This window comes from Miniopterus schreibersii, assembly GCF_964146895.1.
Source record: "Miniopterus schreibersii genome assembly, chromosome: 5".
NCBI classification, from domain to species: domain Eukaryota; kingdom Metazoa; phylum Chordata; class Mammalia; order Chiroptera; family Miniopteridae; genus Miniopterus; species Miniopterus schreibersii.
Window position 1 is genome coordinate 5,305,154 of NC_138106.1, and position 27,841 is coordinate 5,332,994.

The 27,841-nt window shown below is 50.6% G+C and overlaps 1 protein-coding gene across 1 annotated transcript; it reads right to left on the reverse strand.

The window, feature by feature from the left end:
- Window positions 1–1,617: 1,617 nt before the first annotated feature.
- On the reverse strand, window positions 1,618–27,020 carry MX2 (MX dynamin like GTPase 2). Its single transcript, XM_081138670.1, has 14 exons — window positions 26,812–27,020; window positions 22,567–22,906; window positions 21,792–21,984; window positions 20,282–20,422; window positions 18,121–18,275; window positions 16,582–16,720; window positions 15,607–15,805; window positions 11,559–11,637; window positions 9,669–9,791; window positions 9,293–9,434; window positions 8,356–8,514; window positions 7,828–7,904; window positions 5,576–5,830; window positions 1,618–3,928 (listed from the first exon to the last, which is right to left on the reverse strand). The coding sequence occupies exons 2-14, from the start codon at window positions 22,837–22,839 to the stop codon at window positions 3,698–3,700; spliced, it is 2,166 nt and encodes a 721-aa protein (XP_080994796.1). The 5' UTR covers window positions 22,840–22,906; window positions 26,812–27,020; the 3' UTR covers window positions 1,618–3,697.
- Window positions 27,021–27,841: the final 821 nt, after the last annotated feature.

Consider the following 27,841-nt stretch of genomic DNA (forward strand, 5'->3'; position numbering starts at 1 on the left):
GGTTTCAGTTTCTTATTCCTTCTTCAGTTCTCAGAAGGAAAATCAGAGGGGGAGGAGGGAGGGAGGAAAGGGGGAGGTAGGAGGGAAGAAGAGAGGGGAGGAGGAAGGGGGAGGACAGGGGGGAAGGGGGAAGGAAGGGGGAGGTAGGAGGGAAGAAGAGAGGGGAGGAGGAAGGGGGAGGGAAGGGGGAGGGCAGGGGGGAAGGGGAGGGCTTTCTGTTCGTCAGTCTTCACAGCCCTGGCAGGCTCTCACGCGGCCCTGTGCTCCCTGCTGCCTGGCCATTACTGCCAGCCCTCACTCATCTTCCAAAAAATCCTTCTCGAGCGTGCTGCGCGCCAGGCCCCACAGCCTCCGTCAGGGCTCACCTGGGGCTTCCCTGCGCTCCGCTGTGAAGCTGCCCCGGGGCCCTCCTGCCTAGAGTCTCCCCGACACAAGTGATGGGGGCTGACCTCTTGCTAGTCAGCTGTGAATAAATAACTTTGCCTGTTCACATCTGGGGGCTCTTCCTTTATGTCCATGCTTGTTAGGGACAACACCCCAGGTCCACAGTAACGCCGGTGGAGGAAAGAGCTGTGCGGGTGGGTGTGCGTGAGCAAGCCTGGGATAAGAAGGAAGAGGGGGTGACTCATCTGTGTTAGAGGGACAGGGTGGGGGTGTTCAAATCGTGTCCCCCCTTTCGCCTACCTGGCTAGCTGGACCACATTTCCCAGCCTGCCTTGCAGTTAGGTGTGGCCATAGGCCTGAGTTTGCCCATAGGGTGTGGGAGTGAAGTGCCCAGCTCCCAGGCCTGGCTCCTAAAAACCTCCTTGCCAACCCTCTACACCCTCTGGCCTGATACAGAGGGTCTGGTGGAGGTTTGAAGGCCCCCACAATGGTGGGGCCACTAGATGGAGGGAGGCCAGTGCCCTGAGGGCCTGAGTGGCTCAGGACTCTGCCAACCCACCTTAAGCTGCCGTGATGTGAGTGGGGAACACACCATGGTAAGTCCCGAAGATCTTTTAAGCGCTAGTTGCAGCAGTTAGCTCGTTCTAACGAACACACGCCATCCGCCCAGCTCCAGGCTCTGACCCGCTGGATTAATCGTCTCCCTAAAGGCTATGTCCAAGTCCAAATCCCCAGACACTGTAAATTTATTTGGAAGTAGTGTCTTTGCAGATGTCATTAAGTTAAGGTCATCCTGGTTGAAGGTGAGCTCTTAATCCAATGACTGGTATGTTCCAAAGAGAAAGGAAAGGGGGATTTGCTATAAGGAGACACAGAGAACACCACGTGAAGATGGAGGCAGTCATGGGAGTGATGCCACTACAAGCCAAGAATAGCTGGAGCCACCAGGAGCTGGGAGAGAGCCCGGGACAGATCTCCCTCAGAGCTCCAGAGGGAACAAACCCTGCTGACACCTTGATTTTCGACTTCCAGCCCATCTGTGGTATTTTGTTATGGGAGCCCCTGGAAACTCATACACCGGACCCCAAGGATCTTCCTGGGACACCTCAAACCTGGGTTTTGGGATCAGTCCTGAGGTGGTAAATGAGGAGTTTTGGTAGAGGCTGTGTGTTTGCGAGCACATATGTGTCAAACGTATTGAACATTTAGGGAAAGATTGAATTTACAATTTATGGAACAAATATTAAGTATCAGCCTTTATTTTTCTCAGACTATTTTCACAACAGTATTTATTGAAGAGATTCGATTCTTCTCTTTAGCTCTGCTATATATGTGACCTAACTCATACAATAAGGGGGAGAAGCCAAATTTTTTAAAAAGTGAAAAATACCTAAACTAAGACTAATTTTTGTCTTTTAAATTCTCTTCATCTTTAGCTTCAATATGACAAAAGTTCTTTAAAACCAGAATAACTTTACAAGACACAGATCCCCACTTTTACCACTTTCATTCAATACGGTGTTGAAAGTTCTAGCCTGAGTAATTAAGCAAGATAAAGAAATAAAATTATCTCTGCTTACAGATGATATGACCTTATATGTAGAAAACCATAAAGATTCCACACAAGAAAACCTGTTATAACTAATACATGAATTTAATAAAGTGACAAGATACAAAATTGACACATAAAAATCAGTTGTATTTTTGTAGACTAATAATGAATAATCTGAAAAGAAAATTAAGGAAACAGTCACAGTAGCATCAAGAGCAGTAAAACATTTAGGAACTAACTTAGGCAAGGAAGTGAAAGGCTTGTACAATGAAAACTATAAAACATAGCTTAAAGAAATTAAAACAGATATAAATAAATGGAAAGACATCCTGTGCTTATGGAATGGAAGACTTAATATTGTTAAAATGCAAATACTACTCAAAGTGATCTACAGATTTAATGCAATTCCTTTAAAATCCCACTGACATTTTTTGCAGAGATAAAAAACAACAACCTATCCTAAAATTCATATGGAATCTTAAGGGGTCAGAAACAGCCAAAACAATTCTGAAAAAGACGAACAAAGCTGAAAGACGCACACTTCCTAATTTCAAACTAACTGCAAAGCTGCAGTTATCAAAACTGTGGTACTGGCATACGGACAGACATACGGACCAATGGAATAGAACAGAGCCCAGAAATAAACCCTTGCACGTATGGTCAAATTATTTTTGACAAGGGTGCCAAGGCCAGCGAGGGGAAAAACCACTTTTTTGAACAACTGTGGCTGGGAAAACAATACCCACATGCACAAGAATGAAACTGGACTCTAATACCGTATACAAAAACTGGCTCAAAAATTATCAACGAACTAAACATAAGAGCTGGCTAAAGAGCTTTAGGAGTGAGGGCTGGGCTGCGGACCTAGAGGTAAATCAAACAGGGAGTCTTTGATGGAGGAAGAATCACTGGCGTTTTTGAACATATGCTCTGGGACAGGTAGTTTGTAGAAATGGTTTCACTTAACCCTCCTAAAATTCCTAGGAGGTAGGGATCACTTAGTATGCAGAAGAAACTAAAATTAGCTACAATCCTCCAATCTAGAGATGACCACTGGTGTGAAGCTCTATATTTGAATTTAAAAAATGTTTACTATTAAATTTCCCTTCAAGACTTAACCCATAACTGATGTCATTTCAATAAGTTCAATAAAAAGGTAAAAAGAAAGAGAAGACATAGCAATGGGAGCCTGTCACAACTAGGGAAACAATACAAATTAATAGTAGTATCATTCAGGTCCATTTCTCCTGGGGGACTGGGAAACGTGGTCAGAGCAGGTGGCATGACCAAATTCATCTGAAAGTGACCAGCTAAGGGGCACCATCCCCAACAAACAAAGTCTGATTTCAGTCATGGCCTCAGGGAATCTCCATCATTCATTTGTTCAATGAGATATCATTTATCGAGTGGCTACTATGCTCCAGTGCCATGCAAGATTCTGGAAATACCAAATAAGAATATAATACTAACTTTCCCTCTCCAGGGTCTCATAATCTGATGGGCGAGGAGAGACCAAGGAGCAAGGACTGATCGCAGTAAATAAGAAAGCTGCAACTGGAGGCTATGGGCCCAAGCCCTGGAGAGACGTCTGTTCTCGGAGGTGGAGGTGACAGCTCTAAGCGGGTATAGACTCCAGATCTAAGCTCTGGTGCTGAGCGCAGGTCAGCGAAGGTGGGCAGACAGCAATGCAAAAGGCTGGCCCCAAGGGAGAAGCCACTTCCTGCGCCCCCAAGTTCGGGTGCCTTCCATCTGCCCAGCCCCCTAAGAGGAGAACTGACAGAGCGCCTGCCGCGCCAGGGTGAGCCGGTAGATCTTCTCCTTAAGGAAATTCCTCTTCTGGGCCGTCTCGCTCTGCTCCTGCAGCAGCCAGGAATAGTGAGCTTTTTCCTGCAGTACCTGCATCATGGCTTTCTGCAAGCAATCGCTGTTCTCTTGGAGTATAAAATACTGAATTATGAATGGGATCTGGTTGGCGAGACGACTGGTGAACTCCTGGAAGAGGGGATAAGAAGAGGGGGGTCTGGGCCCAAGGCTGTGGTTGCAGAGAAGCCTTGGGGTTCTGGATGCACGCGTGGTCGCCTTGCTGAGTCCTGGGGGTCCCGTCCCGTCCACCCCTCTCACGTTCAGTATCAAACCGTGAGAAGCTTCTGTCTGGGCTGTCCGCTTTCACCACCCAGGCATTCCCTCTGGCACTAGGAACCACCAGCTGGGCGGCAAGCCCAAAGCTATTGTGAGAATCCCAGCCTCCCCAGGCCCCACGCCACCTCTGCAGAGACCTCCGGGCCCTGTGGTCCCGTCTCCGATCTGGGAACAGGCCAGGACCTGCTTCAGTCCTCGCCTCGCGCCCTCTCTCCCGAGGCACACCCAGTGTGCCTGGCAGCCGGACTCCGCATCTGGGTAACAACTGTTTATTCTGAGCGAGAAAAGTCTTTGGTAGTTGTTGGGCTTCTTTGCAGTTTAAAATCTACTTTCCTTTCTGTGAGCCCTAATACTTAGCCTGGTGATTTGCAACCTTTCTCATCTCATGGCACATATAAAGTAATTACTAAAACTCTGTGGCACACAAAAAAAATATATTTTCTGCCAATCTGACAAAAAAAAAAAGGTATAATTTTGGTTCATTCACACTGGACAGCTATTGTGCTGACTGTTATCTTTTTTTTTAAATATATCTTTATCGATTTCAGAGAGAGGAAGGGAGAGGGAGAGAGAGAGAGATAGAAACATCAATGATGAGAGAGTCATTGATCGAGCCCGCAACCCGGGCACGTGCCCTGACCGGGAATCTAACCTCGATCGCCTGGAGGTCAACTGCTGAGCCACGCCGGGCCGGGCTCTTGTCTTTTTTTTAAAATCCTCACCTGAGGGTATTTTTTCATTGCTCTTCAGAGAGAGTGGAAGAGAGGGAGAGAGAGAGAAACACAGATTGGTTGCCTCCTGCACGTGCCCCGACCAGGGCCGGGGATCGAGTCTGCAACTGAGGTCCGTGTCTTTGACCAGAATCGAACCGGGACCTTTCAGTCCGAGGGCCGATGCTCTAACCACTGAGTGAAACCGGCTAGGGCGCTGTTGTCATTTTTTTGACAATCTGAAGGAAAAAAGGTCAGTGCCCCTGACTAAAGAGGTATTGCATGTTTCAAAAATTCTTGTGGCGCACCGGTTGAAAATCGCTGCTTTAGTCCATGGGTGGGGGGTTAGAAACCATGAAGTTGGTTGGGCCACAATCTGGGGAAAGGAATTTCGTTCCTGTTTTGTGAGTCGGGTGAATTTCAGGCACTTCAGGAGCTGAATGCCTTCTAAACATCAAGGAAAGCTAAATTATTACCAGTAAGGTTAGTTGTATTTTTGTTGTATTATGCTATATTTCGATAATAGTGTTTTTGCACTTTATGCGTAGCATAAAATATTAAGAACTTTGGGGTTGGAGTTACTTTTGAGCACATGCTCTGCCACATGAAGAACCTGATTTGCGGCAAATTAATTAAGTGTCTTGACAGGGTTCCTGTAAGATTATAGAGAATACATGAGTAGTTTATCCAAGCAGAAGGGGTTTAGGACCCAATAGCGGCCCCCCGTTCTCTCAGCTGAGCTCCCCTCAATCAGCACACCCCAGCACAGGCCATGGGCGCCCATACTCACGGAAAAGTAGGCGTTCAGGTGCACCCCGATCTCAGTGATGGAGGAAACGGAAGACGGGGTCTTTGAAAAAGTGAATTTAAACGAAGCAGTCTGTGAACTGTTTTCAGGTGGGTTTAACGTCTCTTCTCGTACTTTCTGCAGAATCCCGCTGTAAATCTGGTCTTGACAGTAGACCAGCTGCTCCATCTTGAACTGCAGGTGGATCAGATTTTCTGCAGATTCTGCTTGTTTTGTTTTTATGTCTTCAATCTTGTTCTGGTTGCATAAGAGAAGCGCGTCATTGCCTTTTTTGTCCCCCTGTTGTTTAAACAACTCAGGAAGTACTATGATGTTGAACACAGAGTTAAAAATCATTTAAGGTCAAAGGAGGCCCGAGACTTTAAACGGTGACTTCCAGAAGGTCCTCGCTCTGCCCTTTGCTGCGTCCTCACTGATCTCGCTTTGTTACTCTACCCCTTGCCTGTGCCAGTCTCACCTGTCTCCACCCATTCTAATATTTTTAAAGTATGTTTTTATTGATTTTTAGAGAGAGGGGAAGGGAGAGGGAGAGAGAGAGAAACACTGATGGGAAAGAAACGTCATCGATCAGCTGTCTCCCGCGCGCCCTCTACTGGGGGTTTAGCCCGCAACCTGGTCACGTGCCCTGACCGGGGATCGAACCAGTGACCTCTTGGTTCATGGGTCAACACTCAACCACTGAGCCACACCGGCTGGACTCCACTCATTTGCTCTCTCTGCCCTGACCTCCATTTTCTCACATCACCACCTTTCTGCTTCCTCGACTGTGGCTCAGTTTACACTTTCATGTCCATCACGTTGTCTCTCTAGTTGGCTTGAATCCACACTTTCAAGAAGGACCCCATGCCAATGAACACAATGGGATAACAGCTTGATGTCTTTGTTTGCCAGAAATCCTGTGACTCCTGTGTCACCCACATAGTCAAAAGCATTTTGGGAAAGGAAAGGATGACATAGTGGAGAAAAGTCACTTCTTGGCTTTTGAGTTTCAAACAGACTTTTGTACATTGATGGCAGAGGCTGATCTCAGAAAGAGAGAGAGAAACTGAGAGAGACTGTGAGCATGTGAGTTTCACAGGGGCTGGGTCTTCTTTCTTTGGAGTGTATGCGGCAAACAAAACTGTATATTTCATACCCCCTCGCAGGTTTGGGGCCTAAAAGTAGAAATGGCCTGTATATCACTTCCAAGAAGAGTGACATGGGAGGTGACAAGGCCCTGGCTCTGACGAGGCTCAGGAGGAGCAGAGTACAATGGTGGAAGGAAGTCTCTAGGCTGGTGGCCTCAGAGAGCTCCAGGAGCCCCCGCATGGTACAGGGAGCTATGGTGAGACTTCTTAGTTATCCGAGGATGGCACCAAGGGGTGGGGGCCCCGGAGGGTGCGGAGGTTTCTTGGCCCCAGGGTGGCCTGTAGGTGCAGCAGAGAGCTCCCATGCCCTGGCCTGGCCTGGCCTAGAAGAGCTCAGGAGAACCAGCCCTGCACTTGGGAGCACAGGGGACCCAGGGCACCAACCGCTGAGGCCCAGGAAGCTGTCAGCAGGGAGACATGACAATCAAGGACCAGGCCTGTCACCCACCCCGTGGTGAGGCACCCCAGGACTCAGACACAAACCCTGGGCAAGCTGGAGAGCTCAGAAGTGAGATTCCTCTTTCACCAGCTGGCAAATGAGGTGAAAGGAGAAAGCAAACTGTGTTCTGGGGAAAGGAGAGGAAATTCTCCTTGCTCGCCCGCGTGAGATCGTGGAGGGAGGGTCTGGCCCGCAGCCAGGCGTGGGCAGCGGAGGGTTTTCATGTTCACCCCTCTCTTCCCGTACTGAGTGGGATTCAGGCAGAGTTGCTAAGTTGCTAAGTGGGAACCTGCACAGCTGTGGCAATATTTTTAAGTCCAACTAATAAAAATGTTGGACAATGACTCGTAGACAATGCTGTCCTTCGTGTAGGAAAAAGATCCTAAATACCGCCCAGTCACTAGGGACAGTCATATTTCGCTTATGTCCTGCCATGCACAGGTTGAGAGAGAGCAAGGCCACGTGCTGTGTCGCTTCGCCCAGGAGCGCCCACCAACTCCTGAGCGGAAGCAAAGCAGCAGAATGCCACACGAGTGGCCAGCCCAGCACACCTGCAGTTATAACCTTGGCCTCGTATTTCCAAATGACAGGACACAGCCACCTTCTTTCAAAGGCTAGACCCGGGTAAACCAGTACAGGGCACCCGCAGGTGAACTGTGGGTACTTACCCGGGCTGTTTGATGAAGGTTGGAGAGATCGCCAAAATGTTTTTTGGCTGTGTCAATGAAAGCTTGCCGGACAATTTCTGATTAAAGGAAAAAAACCAAGCCTCAGTAAAACGCAAGCAGGAATAAAGTGGCTTAAAGATCCGGGTGAGAAATCATGGTACATGATCCTATTCTGAGCTGTGCTCCCCAGATTTACAGACCAAGAGAGAAGGAAGGGATGATACACAGTCCCAAGGAGACACAAAATCCCTCCTTGCCACCCGCACTGAGCATGTTCCAGCAATTTCCTGTCCTTTCATGGAGTCCGTGACCCCCAGGGTTGGCATCTCACTGTTTCTCACACAGCTGTGTGGAGGGTTAGGTCTCATTAGATGGAGCTCGGGTACACTCTTGCCCTCCTCCCCAAAATGGGCAAACAAGATCTGCAGGCCGTGTGTGATCATTCCATTCCAATCTCTCCCTCCAAGGCATGGAGCCCCACGGAGGGGACCGGGAGGGTCTTGAAAGACCCTCGGGAGAGATGCTCACCAACGGCCTTCTGGAGCATGGTCAGCGCGGGGTCTACCAGCTGTTTGATATATTGCTGCACTATGGTCTCGAATGTCTTGTAGCTGACAAACCCGATGAGCTCTTTGCCACGATACTGCTTTTCGTATTTTGAGACTTCCTCATGAATAATACTTCTAACTGCAACATAAAACAAACCACAGACATGTTGAAGAGAAATACATTTTTAAAATCTTGCTTACCTACTGTATGTACCCTAAGGCAATGCTTCTAAAAGGAGTTCTTTTCATAATGAAAAAAAAACACCAACAACACATGGTCTGACAGTGACTTTTAAGAAATAAGATCTTACTCTAAAAAAATGTGTTTCAAATGTGTGTCATCACCCTGCGGGAGAAGTTGATTGTGTATAGTTGATAGAAAAGAAGCTGATTAGTTCCATGAAAATAGAAAGTTATATATTCTTGTTTCACTTACAGGTCTCTCAAGAATTCAGCTAGACTAGGGCTGGAGGAAGCCTACCATGGAAATGAATAGTCCTGTTTTTATCAAGTGTCAGAATGAACAAAGATGCAACACACACCCACGCACACCCACGCAGCCTACTGTCACCCGGGCTGGAAGTTGGAAGTATGCCAGGCAGAGCAGGGAGATTCTCATCAAAGCTTTGACCTCTCTGGTCTTGGATCACGGATGACCAGAACGGAGAAATGGGGGGAGTGGAATTGTCCAGCCTCAAAACCAAGGTTCGAGAAGAAAGTCAGGGAGGTGAGGTGTTTTCTGTTGATTTGATGAGGGCCACGCGCCACGCTGATGGCGTTGGGGACTCGGTTATGGATGACCCAGGATCTCTGGTGTGGGCACGTTAGCTCTTTGCACAGGTTTTATGTGCCAGAAGCAGCTCTGGCCTTGGTAAATAAGACACTGCTTTGGGGGGCAGCCCTGTCCCAGGACTTACCTTGTTGGGTTTTGGCTGCAAGTACGAGTGCCCAGTTTTTAAACTCCTCCCTGAGTTTGTTGTATAAGCGGGTCTCTTTGTCTTTCACGGCTTCTTCTCCTTCTACTAACTTTACAATGTCCTGATTAAACACTTTAATTTTCTGAAAATGAAGTAAAGTCATTCATCGGTGCTATGACCACATTGAGGGGCCCAGACCCAGGCTGCAGTGAGGTAGAGGGGCTGGGAGGTCGCATTACCCACCCAACCAGTCTCCCAGGTGACAGCGGAGGGCAGAACAGGCCTCCCGGCAGGGCCCAGGTGGGCAAGCACAGAGGGCCACCTGGAAGGATGCAGCCGCCTAAGGGGGGCCAGTGGGGTCCCCGGAAATCCTCACCTCGATCAGGAAGAACATCATATCGGCTTCGTTGCAGGGGATGTTCTCTCCGCACTGGCGCAGCTCCTCTGTGGCGCTCTGGTGGCTCTCCCTGATCTGATTTTCTAACAATGGGAGTGATTTCTGAACAAAATAAAGGGCAACCAGTGAACCTCCACAGCTTGAAATCAGCTGACAGATGTCCTGGGTGTATGAGCAGAGTCCCACTGGAAAGCATTCGAGGGGATGCAGAATTTCTGTCACTGGGTGCGCTTGTTGAGATGAAGGAGCCCGAGGGGGGCTTCGCACGCAGTGGGGCTGCACTGCAGCTGGGGTGTCCGCAGAATCTGCAGCGCTGTTGCGCAGTGGGACTGCGGAGGAATCGGGTATCGGGGGATGGACAGATTTTGGGTTTTGTTTGGTTTGGATAAAGGTTTTGTATTTTGAGAGCAATTACTCTTGAATACAATGTAAGCTTTCTTTAGCAAAATGTTCTGTTGGTGATAATTTGAAGGTTATACTCTGATAAATGGCACTTTGGTAGAAGATATGTCCTGGGTGTTGGGGTGCAGTCCTAACCAATCATGATGCCAATGATGAGAACAAAGACGGCGAGAAGAGAGGACCGGGAGCGGCACTGGGGAGGGCTGCCTTCGGGCCACACGTTGTTTCTAGCCTTTGATATTTGAAACTAGAATGACCATAACTGAGTCTTGATATACATTAAAGAAATGAACTTAAAGTATTACAAATTTTAAATTCAAATTTTAATGTAAAAAATTTAAATGTTAATAACCGTCAACATCTTTTTCCAAAAAAAAAGTGTGTTTTTTTCCCAATTAATCAGGCTTTTATCTTTTGGAGCCTCCTACATACTGAGGGGAGTCCACCAGAATCACTACTTCTCAGAGTGTGTTCCTTAGATCACCTGGGGACTCACAAGTGCAAGCTCATGGGCCCCGCCCTAGACCTGCGAACTCAGAAACTCTGGGTCTGGGGCCCCGGAATATGAGTTTTATGAAATCTCCAGGTGAATCTCATGAGCACGACAATTTCAGAACCACCGTCTTCTTCTAACCAAATAGGGTTTTTTTCCTTAAGTCTCACCCGAGGATATGTTTTTTTAAATTGATTTTTGAGAGAGAGAGAGGAAGGGGGAGAGAAAGAGGGACATTGACGTGAGAGAGAAACATTGATTGGTTGCCTCCCATACATGCGCCCACCAGGGATCAAACCCACAACCTTTTGTTTCATGGGAGACGCTCTAAGCAAGTGAGCCGCCCGGCCAGGGCCAACTGAATGTTTTGAGTATGTGTTTCCTGGCTCAAAAGTATTCATTGTTTTTGTCTGACCCGCAACTTAGCATGGACTGGAGCCAGGCCCTGGGGCCATCTCTGCTCCAAAGGTTAACCTTCAGTCCTGCCGCGCTGTCCACCCTCGTGAACAAGGGTCCAGGCAACCCTGTGAATACTCCATGTCTCAAGAAGCCTGAAGTCACATTCGTGTCATCTTTAATGACATCGTGAAAAGTTTGTCTGCAGTGGCTCATTTCTGAGAATCAGTGAAAATCGAACACGGATTTCTTACAAGTTTGAGGCTGGGAAAGTGTTTTCCGTACGGTGAAGTGTTAAGAGCCTCTTGAAACAAGAAAACTGTGCGGACCTGGTGCTCACTCCTCTTTGCTGCCACGCTGGTGTTATGGGCTCTCTTTCTGCTTCCCCCCAACGCACTGATTCAACTTTTCCTTTCAAGACCTCCCGGGAGCCTCTGACCAGGGGCAATTTGATTTGCAGAGCGTGCTTGTTTGTTTGCTTATCTGGGCAGTTCCGTGCCGTGTCAGCCCACTCATGCCCGAGGGACTGGTTTAAGCAGACTGTGACTTTTACAACTTGCAGCCAACCCTTGACTCACACTGATGTGCGAGATGAGCTCGGTGGTGAGTCTTTCCGCCAGGCGGGGCACCGAGGCCTTTCCTTCCTCCAGGAGGGCTCTGAAAGAAGACAGCGCACGTGAATTCGGGAGGGGCCCATGTGGTCCTTTTCCCAGCCCCGGGCTTGGTAAGTGGGTAGGTGACACATGGCATCAGAAAGGCCCCGCAGTGCGTGAGAAAGACAATTGCTAAGTATGAGCTGAGCCCATAGCTAGGCAAGCGCGGTGGGAGGAAGGTTACATTCATTGTCTCTTTTTCATTCCAACAAGCGGATGAGGTAAGTGATCTTTTTATCTGCAGGAAAACAAAACAAACCTATCTTCGTAGAAGTGGAGTAACTTGTCCAAACTAGTATTTTATTTCTTGTAACAAATATTTATCCCTGAAGAGCCAAATCAATCTTGAGAAAAAAGAAGAAAGCCAGAGGCGTCACACTTCCTGACTTTAAAATACAGGGTGTCCCAAAAAATGTGTACACGCTTTAACAGCTGACAGGTCGATTTTGAAAATGAAATATATTTTAATAAACACTGTCTTTATAATTATTCAGAGTGTGTGTATACATTTTTTGGGGGACACCCTATATATTACAAAGCTACAGTTCACTATTATAAAAGAGTATGGTGCTAGTGTAAACACAGACATGTACAGAGTAGAGAACCCAGATATAAATCCGTGCACATACAGGCAACCGATTTTCAATAATGGTGCTGAGAATGGGCCATGCGGACGGGGCAATCTCTCCAACAAATGATGTTGGGAAAACTATGTATCTACATGCAAAAGAATGGCATTGCTTCCTTCTCTCATACCATACACAAGTCAACTGAAAATGCCCTGAAGGCTTACATGTAAGACATGAGATGTAAAACTCCTAGAAAAAAAACACAGGGGGAGATCTTTATGATATTGGTCTTGGAAATGATTTCACCAAAAGCACAGACAAGAAAAGCAAAATCAGCCTAAAGTGGGACTATATCAAACGGAGAAGCTTCTGCATAGCAAAGAAATGGTCAAGGGGAGAAAATATTTGCAAGCAATGTATCTGATAAGGGGTTAACTTTCAAAATATAGAAGTAACTCCTACAACTCAATAGCAACCCTCCCCCAAAAGAAAACTAATAACCTAATTTAAAAAATGAACTGAAGAGTTGCATAGTGATTTTTTCAAAGGAGACATGCACATGGTCAACAGGTAGATGGAAAAGATGCTCAACATCACTAATCATCAGGAAAATGCAAATCAAAACCATAATGGGATATCACATCTGTTAGGATAGATATTATTTCAAAAAAACACAAAAGACAGGTGACGGAACCATTGGAGCCCTTGAACACTGCTGGTGGCAATGCGAAATGGTGCAGCCACTACGAAAAGCAGTAGGGAAGTTTCTCAGAAAGTTAAAAATGGAACCACCATAAGATCCAGCAGTCCCACTTATGCATATTTATCCAAAAGATCTTTAAAATCAAGATCTTAAAGAGATGGTAGCATTCTATGTCCATGGCAGTACTATTCACAATAGTCAAGGTGTGGGAATAACCTACGTGCCCGTGGGCAGATGAGTGGGCAAATAAAATACGCTATCTCTCAGTGTCAAAAGTTCCTAAGAAAACAGAAGCAAAACCAGTGGACCATGGAAGTAGTAATCGGTAAAAGTGTATTGTGCATACGGCAAAGAGAAAGTCTGCAAACAAGGAGAACTCGAACCCAGACCTGGAGGGAGGCTCGGGGACACACTGTTATAAAGCAGCGTGTAGCGAGAAAGCAGTGACAGTTTTTCTTCACGGTGATCGGTTCTAGCATTAGAATTTCCTTAAGCGTAAGGAAATCGGTTTGTGGTTCCCTCGTACCAATTTTTGGGAACAATTTAAATTTCATTTATGATTTTCTGAAGCATAAGCAAGAGGAGCGCTCCTGTGGGCACTTGTTTGTCTTATTAAATAAGCTAAATTAGGCATTTGCCTGTATGACTAATCTGGTTTTGTCTGCTCAGGGGATTTCCAAGTCTGGCCTCCATTTGTGTTTTTGTGTGTGTGTGCATGTTTTTTAATTGATTTCAGAGAGAGGAAGGGAGAGGGAGAGAGAGATAGAAACATCAATGATGAGAGTAAGCTGCCTCCTGCACGCCCCCTACTGGGGGTCAAGCCCACAACCAGGGCATGTGCCCCGACTGGGAACTGAACCGTGACATCCTGGGGTTCATGGGTTGACGTTCAACCACTGAGCCAACCCAGCCAGCTTGTGTTTGATTTTAACAATGCAATGGAATGTGATTCAGCCTTAAAAAGAAGAAAATTCTGTCATATATGACCACACAAATGAACCTTGAGGACATTATGCTAAGTGACAAAAGCCAGTCACAGGAGGACAAACACTGCCTGATTCCACTTACACAGGAAATCTAATAATCAAACACACAATCTGAGAGTGGAATGGCGGTCGCCAGGGTCGGGGAGTGGGAAACAGGGAGCTGATCATCAACGGGCATCAGGTTTCAGTGAGTCTAGAGACTGCAGAACAAAAGAGAGCTCACAGTTGACTTCACTTTCCCTAAACCCTGGAGCAGTGGTTTTTCAAAGTGTGGTCCCTGGACCAGCAATACCAGTCTCAACTGGAAACTTGATAGAAACACAAACTCTTAGGCCCCACCCCAGTCCTCAGAAACTCTGGAACAGAACACAACCAGCTGGATTTTAACAAACTCTCCAGGACGCTTTGCTGCTCAGGGTTGAGAACCACGGGTGTGATTTTCACAGAATCTTCTCCCTGCTCAGTGAGCAGTTTCCCTCTTCTTGTGGGCCCCCAAAGCTATTGTAAAGGATCTGTTTCTTCCATCCAGGGCAAGAGTAGAGAGGAAGAAAGAAGGAACTGGGTGGTATTTATGGAGTGCTGGCTCTTGGTGCACCAGAACCTATGTCTGTATCATATTATTTCATCCAAAACACAGTCCTTTGAGTAGCTGTACAGCGCTCCCTGAGCTGATGAGAAAGCACGAGCTCAGAGCGACTGAGCCACTGCTCAAGGGCACTTGGCCAGTAGCAGACCTGGTCTGTCCAAATTCTGGGAGCCCACTGCATCTCCCCTTAAAGCAGGAGTGTCATGGCTGCCATGGCTCAGTGGTTGAGCGTCACCCTATGAACCAGGAGGTTACAGTCCAATTCCTGGTCAGGGCACAGGCCTGGGTTTCGGGCTCGATCCCCAGCAGGGGGTGTGCAGGAGGCAGCCGATCAATGATTCTCTCATCATTAATGTTTCTATCTCTCTCTCCCTCTCCCTTCCTCTCTCTGAAATCAATAAAAACATATTTTAAAAAATAAAAATAAAATAAAAATAAAAACATTGATCCTTGGGCCCCACCCCAGAGGTTTTGATTAAAAAAAAAAAAAGCAGGAGTGAAAGCTGTATCTCACTCTGCTGCTCCCACATCCTTTGGGACCATCAGGTTCCTGAATAAAATGATAGGGCAAAGTGCGCAATTCAGTGGGAAAAATCCCAGTGTTTGCAAACTGCTGTGTCTCTACAGAATAATCTATATTTAATAAAACCAGTTAGTTTACTGGCTCTAACATGGTGGAGAGTGCCCTAAAGTTGGTTTTAACAGGCACCATTTGTGGTGGTGAGCATTGCTTTCTGGAAGCTAAGAGATCTATTTCCAGTCCTGTTTCCTTTACTAGCGGCCTCACCTCATTCCCATTACCTACAGAAGTGGGAAGAACCTCACCTGCCATAGGTATCTCTTGAGATTTTGTGGGATGCAAATGAGAAAGCAGGTGAAACACCAGAGTGCCCCGCCCCACGCTCTACGGAACGCGTGTTACAACTTTTAATCAACACCGTCATTACAGCCCATGAAGAAATGATTTGTTTCAACAAGCCAATGAATTTAACACTAAAATACACCCAAGGATAGGCTCTGCTACCTTGTATAGTTTTTATATGCAATTTGGTTCTCAGCTTGGCCCATTCTGGGAGGCGGCGCTGGCTTCCATGGAGCCCAGTTCTGGGGCCGTCCTGCAGACGCTCACCTGAAATATGGATGGGTCTGGAAGAACATCATTTCTTTCTTGGTGGCCTCAGCCAGGCTCAGCTGGCTTGTGATCTCCTGCTGGCCCCGGCACCTCACTATCATGTAGCCCTTCTTGAGACGGTAAGTGAGGTTCTGCACCACGTTCACCACATTTTTCTCGGTGCCCTTGTCCACCAGGTCCGGCTTGGTCAGGATCCCTGCGAGATGATTGAAGAAGGGCATGCAAAGGTCAGTTCTCTTCTCAGATATATTTGGACCCTGCTGGGCTATGGGATTCTTCCTTGGCCAGGACGAACAAAGTCTTCTGCAGCTTTGGTTGCCCAGTGCCTGCCAGTCATTCATTCATTCTGTCGTTGCCCCTCAGATTTGCTCCCCCCTCATTCAGTTCACTAACTGCCTTATGTAATTTACTTAACAGAGGTCATTGGGTGCCTGCCTTGTGCCTGCACTTGGGCAGCAGGTGTCATCACAAGCGACTGGCTCCATTACTTTGTTTCTAAGAAGCTCTCCTGGCACTTTCTGGCAGCTCATCTAACCCTGATTGTGAGTGAAGATGACCGTCTGTGCTGCACGAATGCACCCTGAGCCCACGGAGCTTCTGCTAGGACAGCACTTGGGTGTTGCCCAGGATGTGGGCACCTCTAACAGTGGGCCTAACTCCAGGACCTGCTACACATATGAGGATCTCCCCCCGCCAACCATCTCCTGGAAGCCTGGCTCTTTTTTTCTCCTCTTTTCTTTTAAAATATGTTTTTATTGATTTGAGAGAGAGAGGAAGGGAGAGGGAGAGAGAGAGGAACGTCAGTGTGAGAGAGACGCATGGACCTGCAGCCTCCCGCATGCCTCCCCCTGGGGACCGAGCCTGCAATTCAGGCAGGTGCTCTGTCCGGGAATCGAACCAGGGACCTTCAGGCTCATGGGACAACACTCACCAACTAAGCCACACCTGCCAGGGCTCATTCTTCCTTCTTACCTATGGTCCTGTCTCCTTCGGGGTCCACCTCGTGAGCCATGCTCAGCGCCTCTGTGGTGGCGATGTCCACGTTACAGGGGACCACCACCAAGTTGATGGTCTGCTGCCTCTGGATGTACTTCTTGATGAGCATCTTGATCTGATGCCGAAGAATCCCACAAAGGAAGAACACGTCTCTGATTACCCAATAGCACAGCGAGACCCCCGTCGTTGCGGAAACCAATGTCGTCCCAGAACATGACCCAGTTTTCACACTTCGGAGCGGTGGCTTGGCCTGTCCCCTTCCACTGGAATGTCCACCCTACCTGCCCTTACGGAGTTTTCTGTTAATTTTCTATTTATCCCTCAAAGCCTATCACTGATATTGCTTCTCTCTCAAGGGCTCTGATTCCTGTAGCCAGATGAAACCTCTCCTTCCTCTCCAGATCTCTCCTGGGAGGCTTCTGAGATTATTATTACTCTATTAGCATGATTTAGTTATGTTGTACCTGTGCCAGAAAGCCAGGGATGCTAGGAAATTCCACCCATTGCATGGATGAATCAACACCCTCCTGGCGGGTGAGAAGAGTGGAATTAGCTACTAACTGGGTAAGGAAAATTAGCTAATTACCCTGCTCCTGGAGACAGAGAACGGTGATTCGGATGTTGAGGAGGAACCAACATTTAACTGCCCAAGATTTTGCCCAGAGCATCAGAGCCAGCAGAGACCCCACTAGGGAGGTTCCTGCAACACCCCAAGTTTGGCTATGGCTGGGTTCCCAACACTGGCAGTGTCCCCCATAAAAGGGAAGAGGGCAGGCAAGTGACTCCCTTCCACAGGAGGGTCTCATCTTCTCCCCCTCACTCACCCTACGCCTCCATACCCTGGACCCCACCCTTGCTCCTGAGACCATCCTTACCTCCCTGGTTTCCATGTGAGCTGGCTTAGCAAAGCTTCACAGGGTTAGTTTGGGGACAGGCCTTGCCTAAAGATCAGGTGTGACTCAAGCATCCCAGCAAGACTGTTCTCAAGCAACCTTAAGTGGGAAGGTCTTTGGAAAAGAAGCCACGGGCTCAGAGGCTCTTGGTTTGCACTGGGTCATTGCTGTCCCGTGGCTGTCATCCTCTCCCATTGCTCTGGCCTTCTTGACCCCGATCAGCCATCACAGAGCATGTCCTGATATTTTATGCAGTGTTAATTTTTAAAAAATTGTTGCTAAAATTGGCAGATTTCAATTTCATGTGCAAATTCAAATCTCTGGCTTCTTTTGACTATCTTGAGACAGCTGGTAACAGAGCCCACATTCTCATATGTTAGGCAGGACGTGAGCTGTCCCATGCACCCTCATTCCCACCAAGTCAGCTTCTCTTGTTTCCATCACCTGCCAGGCTCGTCAGATCCTGAGTATAAGGCCCCTGTCCAGGAGGTCTTACCCCAGTCTCCTTCCCAATCTCTCACAGTGAGGGTGGGGAGGCACACCAGGGACCTTGCGGTGACTGTCAGAGGCCTCAGTCTCCCCAACTTCAGCTTGGCCCATTCCCAAGTTCCTAAAGGCTTACCTGCAGTCCAATGTCCTGGGGCTGATTTCCCACGGCCACCCTGGCAATGCCGGGAAGATCAATGAGGGTCAGATCAGGAACCTCAGGGGAGGTGATATCCAGACTGATGAGCTCGTGGCTAATGCCAACTCCATTCCCAGCGATGATGTTCTGGGCTACGGAGGCCAAGAGGAGAAACCCAGAGTCCAAATTAATGAACCATCTGAGAAAAAGCAGTTGTTCTTGATGGTAACTATTCATATTCAGAGTATAAGAGCTTTAGAGAGTCCCTGGTGTGTAGAAACATTTCACAGAAGCCTGCAGGGTGATCTGAGACCACTAAGGTGGCCGTGTATACAGGGGTAGCAAGTACATATGCTCTCAAGAATCCTGGAGGAAAACATACCAATTTGTTTACGTTGGCATTGTGGATGGGCTCTGTTCTCTTTCTTTATGTTTTTAAATATTTTTCATTGGGTGTTGTGATGGTTTTAAAGTAGGTCCACAAATTCTTCAACACCCCTCTGACCAAAAGGTGGAGCCTTGAGAGGGGGCTGGACAGAAGCACTTACGTCTAAAGAATAGAGATGGTGGAAAATACAGTGTGACTAGGTCGTGAAAGGCATCGTGGCTTGCTCCTGCTTTCTCTTGGATGGCTCACTCTGGGTGAGGCTAACTGCCCCGCCATAAGGACACTAAGTATCTACGGAGAGGTTCACAACAGCGGGAGGATTAAGGCATCTTTGCCAGTGGACAGCAAGAAACTGTGGCCTCCTGCTAATGGCCATGTGAGGGAGAGTTCACCAGCCCCAGTCGAGCCTTCAGAGTTGATTCAGCCCTAGCCAACATCTCGACTGCAGCCTCACTGGAGACCCTGAGCCAGAACCACCCAGCTGATGTGTCTAATTCTTGACCCTCACGCACCGTGTGAGAGAATAAATATTTCTGTTTTAACCTGCTAAATTTTGGGGTTATTAGTTGTGTAGCAATAGAGAACTTGATCAGGTCTACTGCTGAGGGACATCCGGGCGGTCCCCAGTGTGTGGCTGCCACAAGCAGTGCTGCCACGAACATCCCAGAACCTGGCTTTTGGGGCACGTTCTGGCCAGGTGGTACTCAGGGAGGGGCACCCAGGTGTGCACACCTCCAGCCTTGGGGGAAATTGCCAGTTTCCAAAGTGGTCGCCCCAACTTCCACCCCCACCAGCAGCAGATGGGCATTGCAGCCGCTGCTCTGGAGATGCCTCGGCGAGAGCCTGCGTGTCACACGCCCTCACACAGAAGGTTCGCCAGGGACGCACCGAGTGCGCGAGCTCTGCTGTGCGGGGAGTGCCCAGCCCACCTGGTCCTGCCCCGGAGCTCAGGACAGGCGCCAGTGAACACCAGGGTGCCAGGCGGCCCCAGGATGGCCGTCGTGGGCATCGCCAGCCACAGAGCTCACGGCATTTCAAGCTAGGAGAGTCTCAAGTAGCTTCTGTATTTGGGGTGAACACTAGGGTTGGACAGGATCCCTCTGGTGAACCCACAGATGTGGCTCTCCGGGGGCTGAGCCCAGGAAGTCACGTGAGGGCCTCACCCTCGGAGGCTGAGCTCTTCGTTTACTAATATGAAAAGCCCATCATCCTGGAACTGAGGTTGTCCCTGAAGATTCTTATTATGATCAGGGTCACTTTTGCCACCTGGCTGAGACCAGAAAAGGGAAGAAGCCACCCAGGGGGCTGGGCAGGCTCTAGTGTCGCAGGAGGGCAGTGACCACCAGGGCCCTTCTTGGGGCGTGTGGAAGCGTCCATCCTGTCATTCCCTAACACTAATCCCGAGCTTTGGTAAACTTTGTGCATGGGCCCAGTGATGGCTGGGCTTCCAGAAATGACAGGCGGCTGGGAAATGTGTTAGGGAAGCTCTGTGGAGACATGGCCACCAGGCGGCCAGCCTGGGCGAGGTTAGAGCAGCAACTCAAGACGGCGGTGACCAGGACAGCCGCGGTGTAGGGTGGGGTCCTGCGGGGTAAACTGAGACCCAAAGAAAGAATCGGAACTAGGTGGAAGGAGGGGGCAGTGTGAGAGCAAGGAAGCCCCTGGAAGGAAGCTCCCTTGTGCAACTGAAGGAGCCCGACGACCAGGAGGAGCTGGAGGCGAGGCGGGGAGGGGGCGGCCCCGGCACCGCCTGCAGGAGCCGGGCCTTACCTTTGTATATCTCCCTCTCCACCTGGGCGGGGTCCTGAAGCAGGATCTCTGTGTTCCGGTAGCTGATCTTCCCCGTCCACTGGAACTCTCCTGTGACCTGCTTTTTCAGCTTTAGCACCAGTGGACATCTGGTTACGATTCCTGAGAGAGAGTTTCCCAGACACCCTAAGTTTCCTTTAAAGAGAAGTGTCACAGGTGCCCTTTGCTCTCACCTCTCAGGAGCTGCCCCAGTGTCCCCAGAGGCCTCGTCTGAAATTTCTGTCCCTGTCTAGGGCCCGATCCAGGCCTCCCTCCCTCACTACCTGGCCCTAGGAACACCTCGGGCGCTGGCCTCGGGACCTGCGTTTATCCAGGTGGCAGCCCAGGAGGGGGACAGATGGAAGTAGTGAGATTCACCTGACAACGAAGGTCACCCAACCCTCCTAAGATGCGGGGAGGAGGCAGCGGGAGCCTGGGGAGGAGCTGGACAGCCGGAAGGAGGGGCCCAAGGGACTTGCAGGGCCGGTCTGTGGAGGTGCCTGGTGGGGAGGGAGGGCACTCCAGGTGCAGATGGAGCTGCCCTGAGCCTCCTGGGGCTTCCCCGAGTGTCTGCAGGGTGGGGAGTCAGTGCTGTTCCAGAGGGAGGGCCGTCCCCTCCCCCTGCCTCGGGCTCCAGGCTCTCGCCTGGTCATGCCTCTCCCCACAATGCTGAACCCAGGGCAGAGGGGAGTGCCGGCCCCAGGCTTCCTCTCAAGCACCAGGTGCCAGGCTGATGGGGACCTCACGGGACCCCCGCAGTGAAGAATCGGCTGCCCGCGGCAGGGAGGGGCACAGGCGAGGGGTCTGGTGTGCAGACGACTGTTGGGGGGTGCAGCCTTTTGGTGTCCGCACACCCTCCTCTGGGCCTGGGAGGTGTCAATGCCTCTTGGCCCCTGGGTCTGGTGGGAGGTAAGAGCAAGGGAGAGGCAGGATGGGGCTCCATCTACCCACTTTGGGGATATTGTGCCTTTTCTGCTTTTTTTTCCCTTTATAATTATTTTATTAAATTGTACAACAGCCTCTTTTTTTTTTTTTTTTTTTTTTAAAGGAAAACAAGTGTTTTATCACACATGCTCTTAGCTAATAGCTTCTCAAAATGTTGTGAAAATTCTTTAAAAGGACTTCACATGTCACCTGAAGCTTACAGATTTTATGCAATCAAAGAAATGTTTCTACACTCTGACAAAGACCACTAGGGAGAAACAGCAGGGTCCCGGGACCTTGAGGGACTTAGGGCAGGGATGGCTATCACCATGTGAAAGTGGACCTGGGAAACTAGGGGCAGCGTGGGTCGTCCAGGACCCCCCCCCAACCCAGGCTGTGCGCCCCAGACCTAAGCCGTCCAGGGCCTGCAGGAGCTGCCCTCCCGGGGGCCTTCCCATCGGCCTGTCTCTGACACCATCGGTGCCCAGGTTCCCACAGACACTCCATGGCCTGCAGGTGGCTGGCCCGCCCCTGGCGCCTCGGGGAGAAGCCGCCCCTTCTTGCTTACCGCTGCCTCTGGGAAGGGGGACGCCGGACAGAGCCTCCAGCACGGAGCTCTTTCCCGAGCTCTGGTCCCCGATGACGGCGATGGCGGGCAGGGCCAGGTCCTGCTCCACGCCCAGGGCCCTCAGGGAGTCGATGAGGTCAATGCAGGGGCGCACCTTCTCCTCGTACTGGCTGTACAGGTTGTTCTCGAGCCCCTGGAAGAGGCAGAACGGACTTCACGTCCTTGGCCTCTGAGGAGGCTCCGTGGCTGTGGGGAGTTTGCTGCAGACTTCGGGCATCTGCTCGTGGTGAGCCGCAGGCCGGACGGTGAGGGCTGGACCTAGCTGGGCCTCCGGGAGGCCCCTGCCTTCTGCTCTACTGAGGCTTTGCTTCTGCTGAAGGCGGGGATACTGGGTTAGGGGTGGAGGTGCCTGACTGAGCAGAGACAAGGTACCAAGAGGTGGGAACTCCCAGCCAGAGGCAGGAGGGGTTCTGGGCCCTGGGGCTGCAGAGCTGGGGGGGGGCTGGCAATGGTGCCAGTGGCAGGAGTAGCTGGAGGAAAAGCTCCTGGAAGCAGACCCCAACACATGGAACAGAAGCCCCCAGATGCACATCTAGGAAGGTCACTGCTGCCCCAGAGACTGGGTATGTCCCTGGTGTTCGTTGGACGTGTCTGGAGAGCTGGGGAACACCAGCTGCGATGTCAGAGGCGGTGGGCTCATGGACAGCCACTCGCTGCCCTTCCTCTGCCTGGTGGCTAGAATGTGCCCTCCCTGACCATACTCCCTCCGACTCACCTTTGTCCTTGGTTGGTCCCTGTTTTCTCCAGGCGGCTGAGGGTTCTTTGTCATCAAGTTGAAGTTCTTGGTGAGGTAGATTGGGTTCTTTACTCCCGGCTGGGGAGAATTTAGCCAGTTGGGGGGAAACTTCACTTGCCCTGGTGCGCTGATTAGCAGTGGCTTTGGCTGGAAGTTGTTCATTTCCTTGTTTGGACATGAAAAAAAGTGTGGGGAGGGGATCTGATTGTGCCTCTCCATCTGCTGCGGCAAAGGCCTGTGGGCTTTCGGCATCAACTGGTGGCCAGGTGGAGCTGGCAGATGCGTTCTTGTTGCTCAGCACTTGCAAGCTTCACAAACTCTGCAGGGACAGGATGGAGAATGGCCCTAAGTCACCCAGTGGTCCTCCCCCAGGCTGCACCTTGCCAGCCCCTGCTCCTGCAGCTCCCAGTACGGCCCATCCCCTGCACACAGATCTGGAAGACCAGGGTCCTAGAGCAGGCCCCCTGTCCATGGGGGAGAGGAGGGCTGTGGGTGGCAACCAGGCACCAAGAACAAGTGGGGTCTCCATGGGGTCTCCATGGGGCCCCAGGGCTTGGGGACAACAGACAGCGGGCTCCACATTTTCATGGAAGACTGTGAGCATTCCCCTGTCATTCTGCGGCACCTGTGGCTCAGGATCAAACAGGACACCCTTAGGTGGGGAGAAAAGGGAGGTAGCATCTCTCAGGCCCTCTGGAAGCCAGCCCCGGCCCTCACGCCACTGTTTGTTACCCAAACTCAGCCAGACTGCCGGGGAGTCTGGGAGAAGGAAGTGTTTGGGTCTCTTGTTTCTCCGGGCCCACGGCCTGAAGTTAGATAAAGGCGGCTGCTGGAAACAGCTGGTGCTCCGGGGGGCTGGCCTCGCCCAGTGCTGCTCTAAGACACTCATCTTGTTTGGACAACAGTCCCATGTGGTAGCTTCTTGTCTGCATTTTCCAGGTCAAGAAACTGAAGTACAGGAGGGTCCAGTCGCTGGCTAAGCCAGGACGCAGACCCAAGCGGGGCAGTCGTCGCCATGAACCGTCTCCCTGCTGCCACGAACGAGAGCCTAAACAGTCCCTCACTGCGCGCGTTTGCCAGAGGCTGTCACGGCCAAGTGCACACACTGGGCTCCAACAACAGAAATTTGTTCTCTCCCAGCTCCAGGGGCCGGGAGTCCAAGATCGAGGTGTGGGTAGGGCTGGTTCCTTCTGAGGCTGTGGGGGACTCTGTCCTTGGCTTGGAGGGGGCTGTGTCTTCGCGCTGCCTCCAGGAGGGGGGCCGGGCAGCAGTCCCAGGGGCCCAGGGCATGCTTGGCTCTCCTTTATGCGCCTGAGGGCCCCCGACAGCTGTGCTCTGCTCACCTTAGTTATATCACCCGGATTTTATATAAGATGCCCAGGGGAGTTGGGACAAGTCAAGCAAACTGGGATGCCGCTCCCCCCGCCTCCCCAAAGCGGGAAGGCCACAGCCTCAGATGCCAGTGAAGAATCTGTTATTTGATGGGAGGAACCAGTAAAGCTGCTCAGGGTTCAGAACTGCATGGCAGTGCCCCCCGTGGCTGATGGGTCACAGAGATGCAGGCTGCAAGACCCGCCCCCACCCCCACTCCTCCGCCCAGAGCCTCTCCCTTTGGACCCGTTTTGACTCTTTTGTGTTCTGTGCTTCCCTCAGGCTTCACTGGGCCCCTGAGGAGTCTTGGGAGGTCGGAGAGGCCTGAATCCCAGAGCCCTGCGTCCACTCCCAGGCCTGCCTGGCCTCCTGGACATGCGCAGGCCCCAGGTCTGCTGAGGAGCCCACAGTTCTCTAAGCGGAGAGGACTGCCATGAATTAAAAACGTTCCCTCGCCCGACGGGCGTGGCTCAGCGTTTGAGCATCGACCTAGGATCCAGGAGATAGAGGTTCGATTCCCGGTCAGGGCGCATGCCCGGGTTGCGGGCTCGATCCCCAGTGGGGGGCGTGCAGGAGGCAGCCGATCCATGACTCTCTCATCATTGATGTTTCTATCTCTCTCTCTCCCTCTCTCTCCCTTCCTCTCTCTGAAATCAATAAAAATATATTTAAAAACAAAACAAAAACAAACACATAAAAAAGAATGTTCCTTCCCCTGACCTGGCATCTGTGCTGAATCTGTAGGGTCTCTCAGACAGGCCTGTGGGGACATTTTGCCTCCTTGCCTACTAATTAGGAATTTGTTTCCCCTAGAAGCAGAAAACAACAATGAAAATCTGGCTCACTGAGATGTCACCACAGTTTCCAGGAAAGAGGAAGGAGACGTGATTAATCACGGCTCTGACGGGAAACCTGTCCTCTGCTAAACCCCATGGTTCGTGGTGAAGGGCAGTGGAACAGCTGTCTGCCTGTCCTGTGAAATCTGCTGGAATTGGCCGTAAGTCTGGGGGACCGTGTGGTCTGCATTTCTTCTTTTGCTGGTGGCATGACCTGAAGAGGCCACCACGGCACCTGGAGATATTCTCCCCAAATGATGCCAAGGATTGCTGGCGAGACAAGGAAGGACTCTCTGAAGAGTTCTGGAGGGAACCAACCCCACCAAAACCTTGGTCTCAGGCATCCAGCCTCCAGAGCTGGGAGAAAATACGTTTCTAATGTTTAAGCCACCGAGTTGTGACACTTTGTCACAGCAGCCTTAGGACACTAACCCTCTGTGGTTTATACCTAACCTGTTCCCCCCAAATGCCGCTGTTTGCTGGGAAGACTTGGCATCAGTGTCTCCAAGTAAAACTCTGGAGGCTAATAATTTAACATGTAGTACAATAGGACATTAGCAAGTGACAGAAATCAGTGCCTTGTCCACTTAGGAGAGTGAGTTTTCCAGCACAACACTGAGGGTGGCCCAGTGCCACCAGCACCACAGCAAGAGGGTGAAGAGGGTGCCTGAAGCCCCGACCAGGCTCTGGGCTCCAAGTCTGACACCAGCTCCCACATGTTTTCTCCCACTGCATCAGGGCTGCCTGCCTGGAGATGGCATTGGATGCCACAGGACTGTTCCTGCCCATGCCCCATCCCACCCACTGCAGAGGCCAAGGGCAGGTCCAGGTTGTCACCTGTGCTCCCAACCAACTGGCTATAGATCAGAGGTTCCAACCACCCCTCCTCGGTTCTGAATACTTGCTAACAGTGGCTCAGGGAACTCAGAGAAACATGTTACTCACCAGGTCACCGGTTTATTAGAAAAGATGTAACTCAGGGACAGCCAGACAGAAAAGCCACACAGGGCAGGAGGGCAGGGAAAGGGCGCAGACCTCCCACCCCCTTTCCACAGTCACGGCTCTCTCCAAATCTCCACACCCTCACCAACCAAGAAGCTCCCCGAACCCCACCCTTTGGGGGTTTATGGAGGTTTCAACACAGAGGCATCAATGATTAAGGCACTGGCCATGGGGATTGATTCAACCTGCAGATCATTGGTGGATGATTCCCCCTTCCCTGGAGGTTGGGGGTGCAGCTGAGAGTTACAACCCTCTAATCACAGGACTTGTTTCCTCCCCGCCTGTCCGCCCCCCCAGGGACCAGCTCCAATCCAGGCGCAGTCCAAACATGACCTCACTAACAAAACAAACAACAACAGTCTACACTTAGGAAATGCCTAGGGTTTTAGGAGCCCTGCGACAGGAACGCAGACAAAGACCAAAAAATATACTGTATTTCTTTCTTTTTTCAATATTTGTATTTATTGCGAATAATCACCACAGTAAGTCCAGCTAACATCCATCCCCATACACAGCTGCAACATCCTTCCCTTGTGATGAGGACTTTTAAGATCTATTCTCTTAGCAACTTTCAAAACCTCAATACAGTATTATTAACTACAGGGTGGAACGCACAGCGTGGTGACTGCGGTTAGTATATTTCTTGCTGCAAATCACAGGATCTGTCACACAGGCACAAAGCTCCCACCCCAACCCCGACGCGTGCACTTCACAAACGCTGCTCAAAGGTGTCCCCCAAAGCCAGCCCTTCGTGGCCACAAGGCCTTTAGCCAGATTCTGGAAACGGGGCCACCCTGGGCTCCCTGAGCAGTCACTCCTTTCTAGAATGTGTCCTCAGGGAGCAGGGCTGGTGGGGGGCGAGCACCAACCTGGGGCTTAAGGGCAGCATCAGAAACGTATCTTTATGGCTCCTGCCTCCTGGCACCAGCCAGGTTTATCAGAAAAATGCTTGGAAAGTCACGTGTGTTTCCTTAATGCATCCTAAGGCAGCCCTCCCGCCTGGCCCAGCACTTACCTGCGAGCCTTCAGGACTGAGAGGCCGCAAATCACCCCCTCCCTTCCAAGGCTTCCTTTTATTTGGTGTGTGAACCACGCCTCTCCACTATTTTTCTTCCTCAACAGCCAGGGAAACGAAACCAGTGGTCCTGGCCACAGAAATGAAACTAAAGGATCAAAATGTTCCAGCTGACGCTTGCACTGGTTCTGTAGGAACCCCTTGGGGGTGGGGGCCTGTGCACTGTGAAGGAAGGGCTGGGCCCACCCTGACCGGATGCTGGGGCTCGGGGTGGCCATCATCTGCATTGCAAACAAGTCTGCAGAGGAGGCTGCCCTCCTGCCACACTGGGGGAGCCAGTGGTTTAGAGCAGCGAGGTCCCAGGGGACTTTCTGAGATTGTGGACATGTTCTGTTCTCTGCTGTCCTACACGAGCCACGTGATGTCACTGAGCACTTGAAATGTGGCTTGTGCAACCGAGGAACTGAGCGTTTGACTCTGTTTTCTTCAAATTAATTTAAATAGCCACCGGCTGTGTGACTCCCATTCTGGACCTCCCAGGGCACAGGATGTTTATTCGAGTATATGATTTGAAAGTTCTGAGGTGCCTGAGCCACAGCAGACAGATGTCACCCTCTGCCACCTTCTCCCATGGTAAGCACTGAATATCCAAAGAGGGGGAATTGCATAGATTCCCCCAATACCCCATTCGTGCAATGTGTTTCCCCCTCAGGGATAGTTTCCAGGCCCCAGAGAATTCATGCTCTGTGAGCTCTGCTGGGTGGGGCAGGAAAAGGGGGGGCCCAGGCTGAACCCTGGGCTCTAGCCCAGTAACTCCAAATCTAACCCTAACCCTAACTCCTTCCTGAGTCTGCATGATCTTCTGGTCTTCAGTTACTTCACCTGCCAAAAGGCAGGAGTGCCCCACTCCCCGTCCCAAAGGCTCCCCGCCTCTGTGATGGGAGTGGAGGAAGCCCAGGCCTCTTGTTTCCACGCCCACCATCTTTTCCAAAACATTCTGAATTAACAAAAAACAATCTTGAGCATCTCT

What these genes read in the sequence shown, in the direction of transcription:
- MX2 (XM_081138670.1), bottom strand. Translation starts at nt 22,839, where the DNA reads ATGCCGAAAGCCCACAGGCCTTTGCCGCAGCAGATGGAGAGGCACAAT. An exon ending in CCCCCTTCCCAGAGGCAGCG is followed by an intron (nt 20,423 to 21,791) that starts GTAAGCAAGAAG and finishes ACTCTCTCTCAG; the next exon opens with GAATCGTAACCAGATGTCCA. An exon ending in CATGCTCCAGAAGGCCGTTG is followed by an intron (nt 7,905 to 8,355) that starts GTGAGCATCTCT and finishes TCCTTTAATCAG; the next exon opens with AAATTGTCCGGCAAGCTTTC.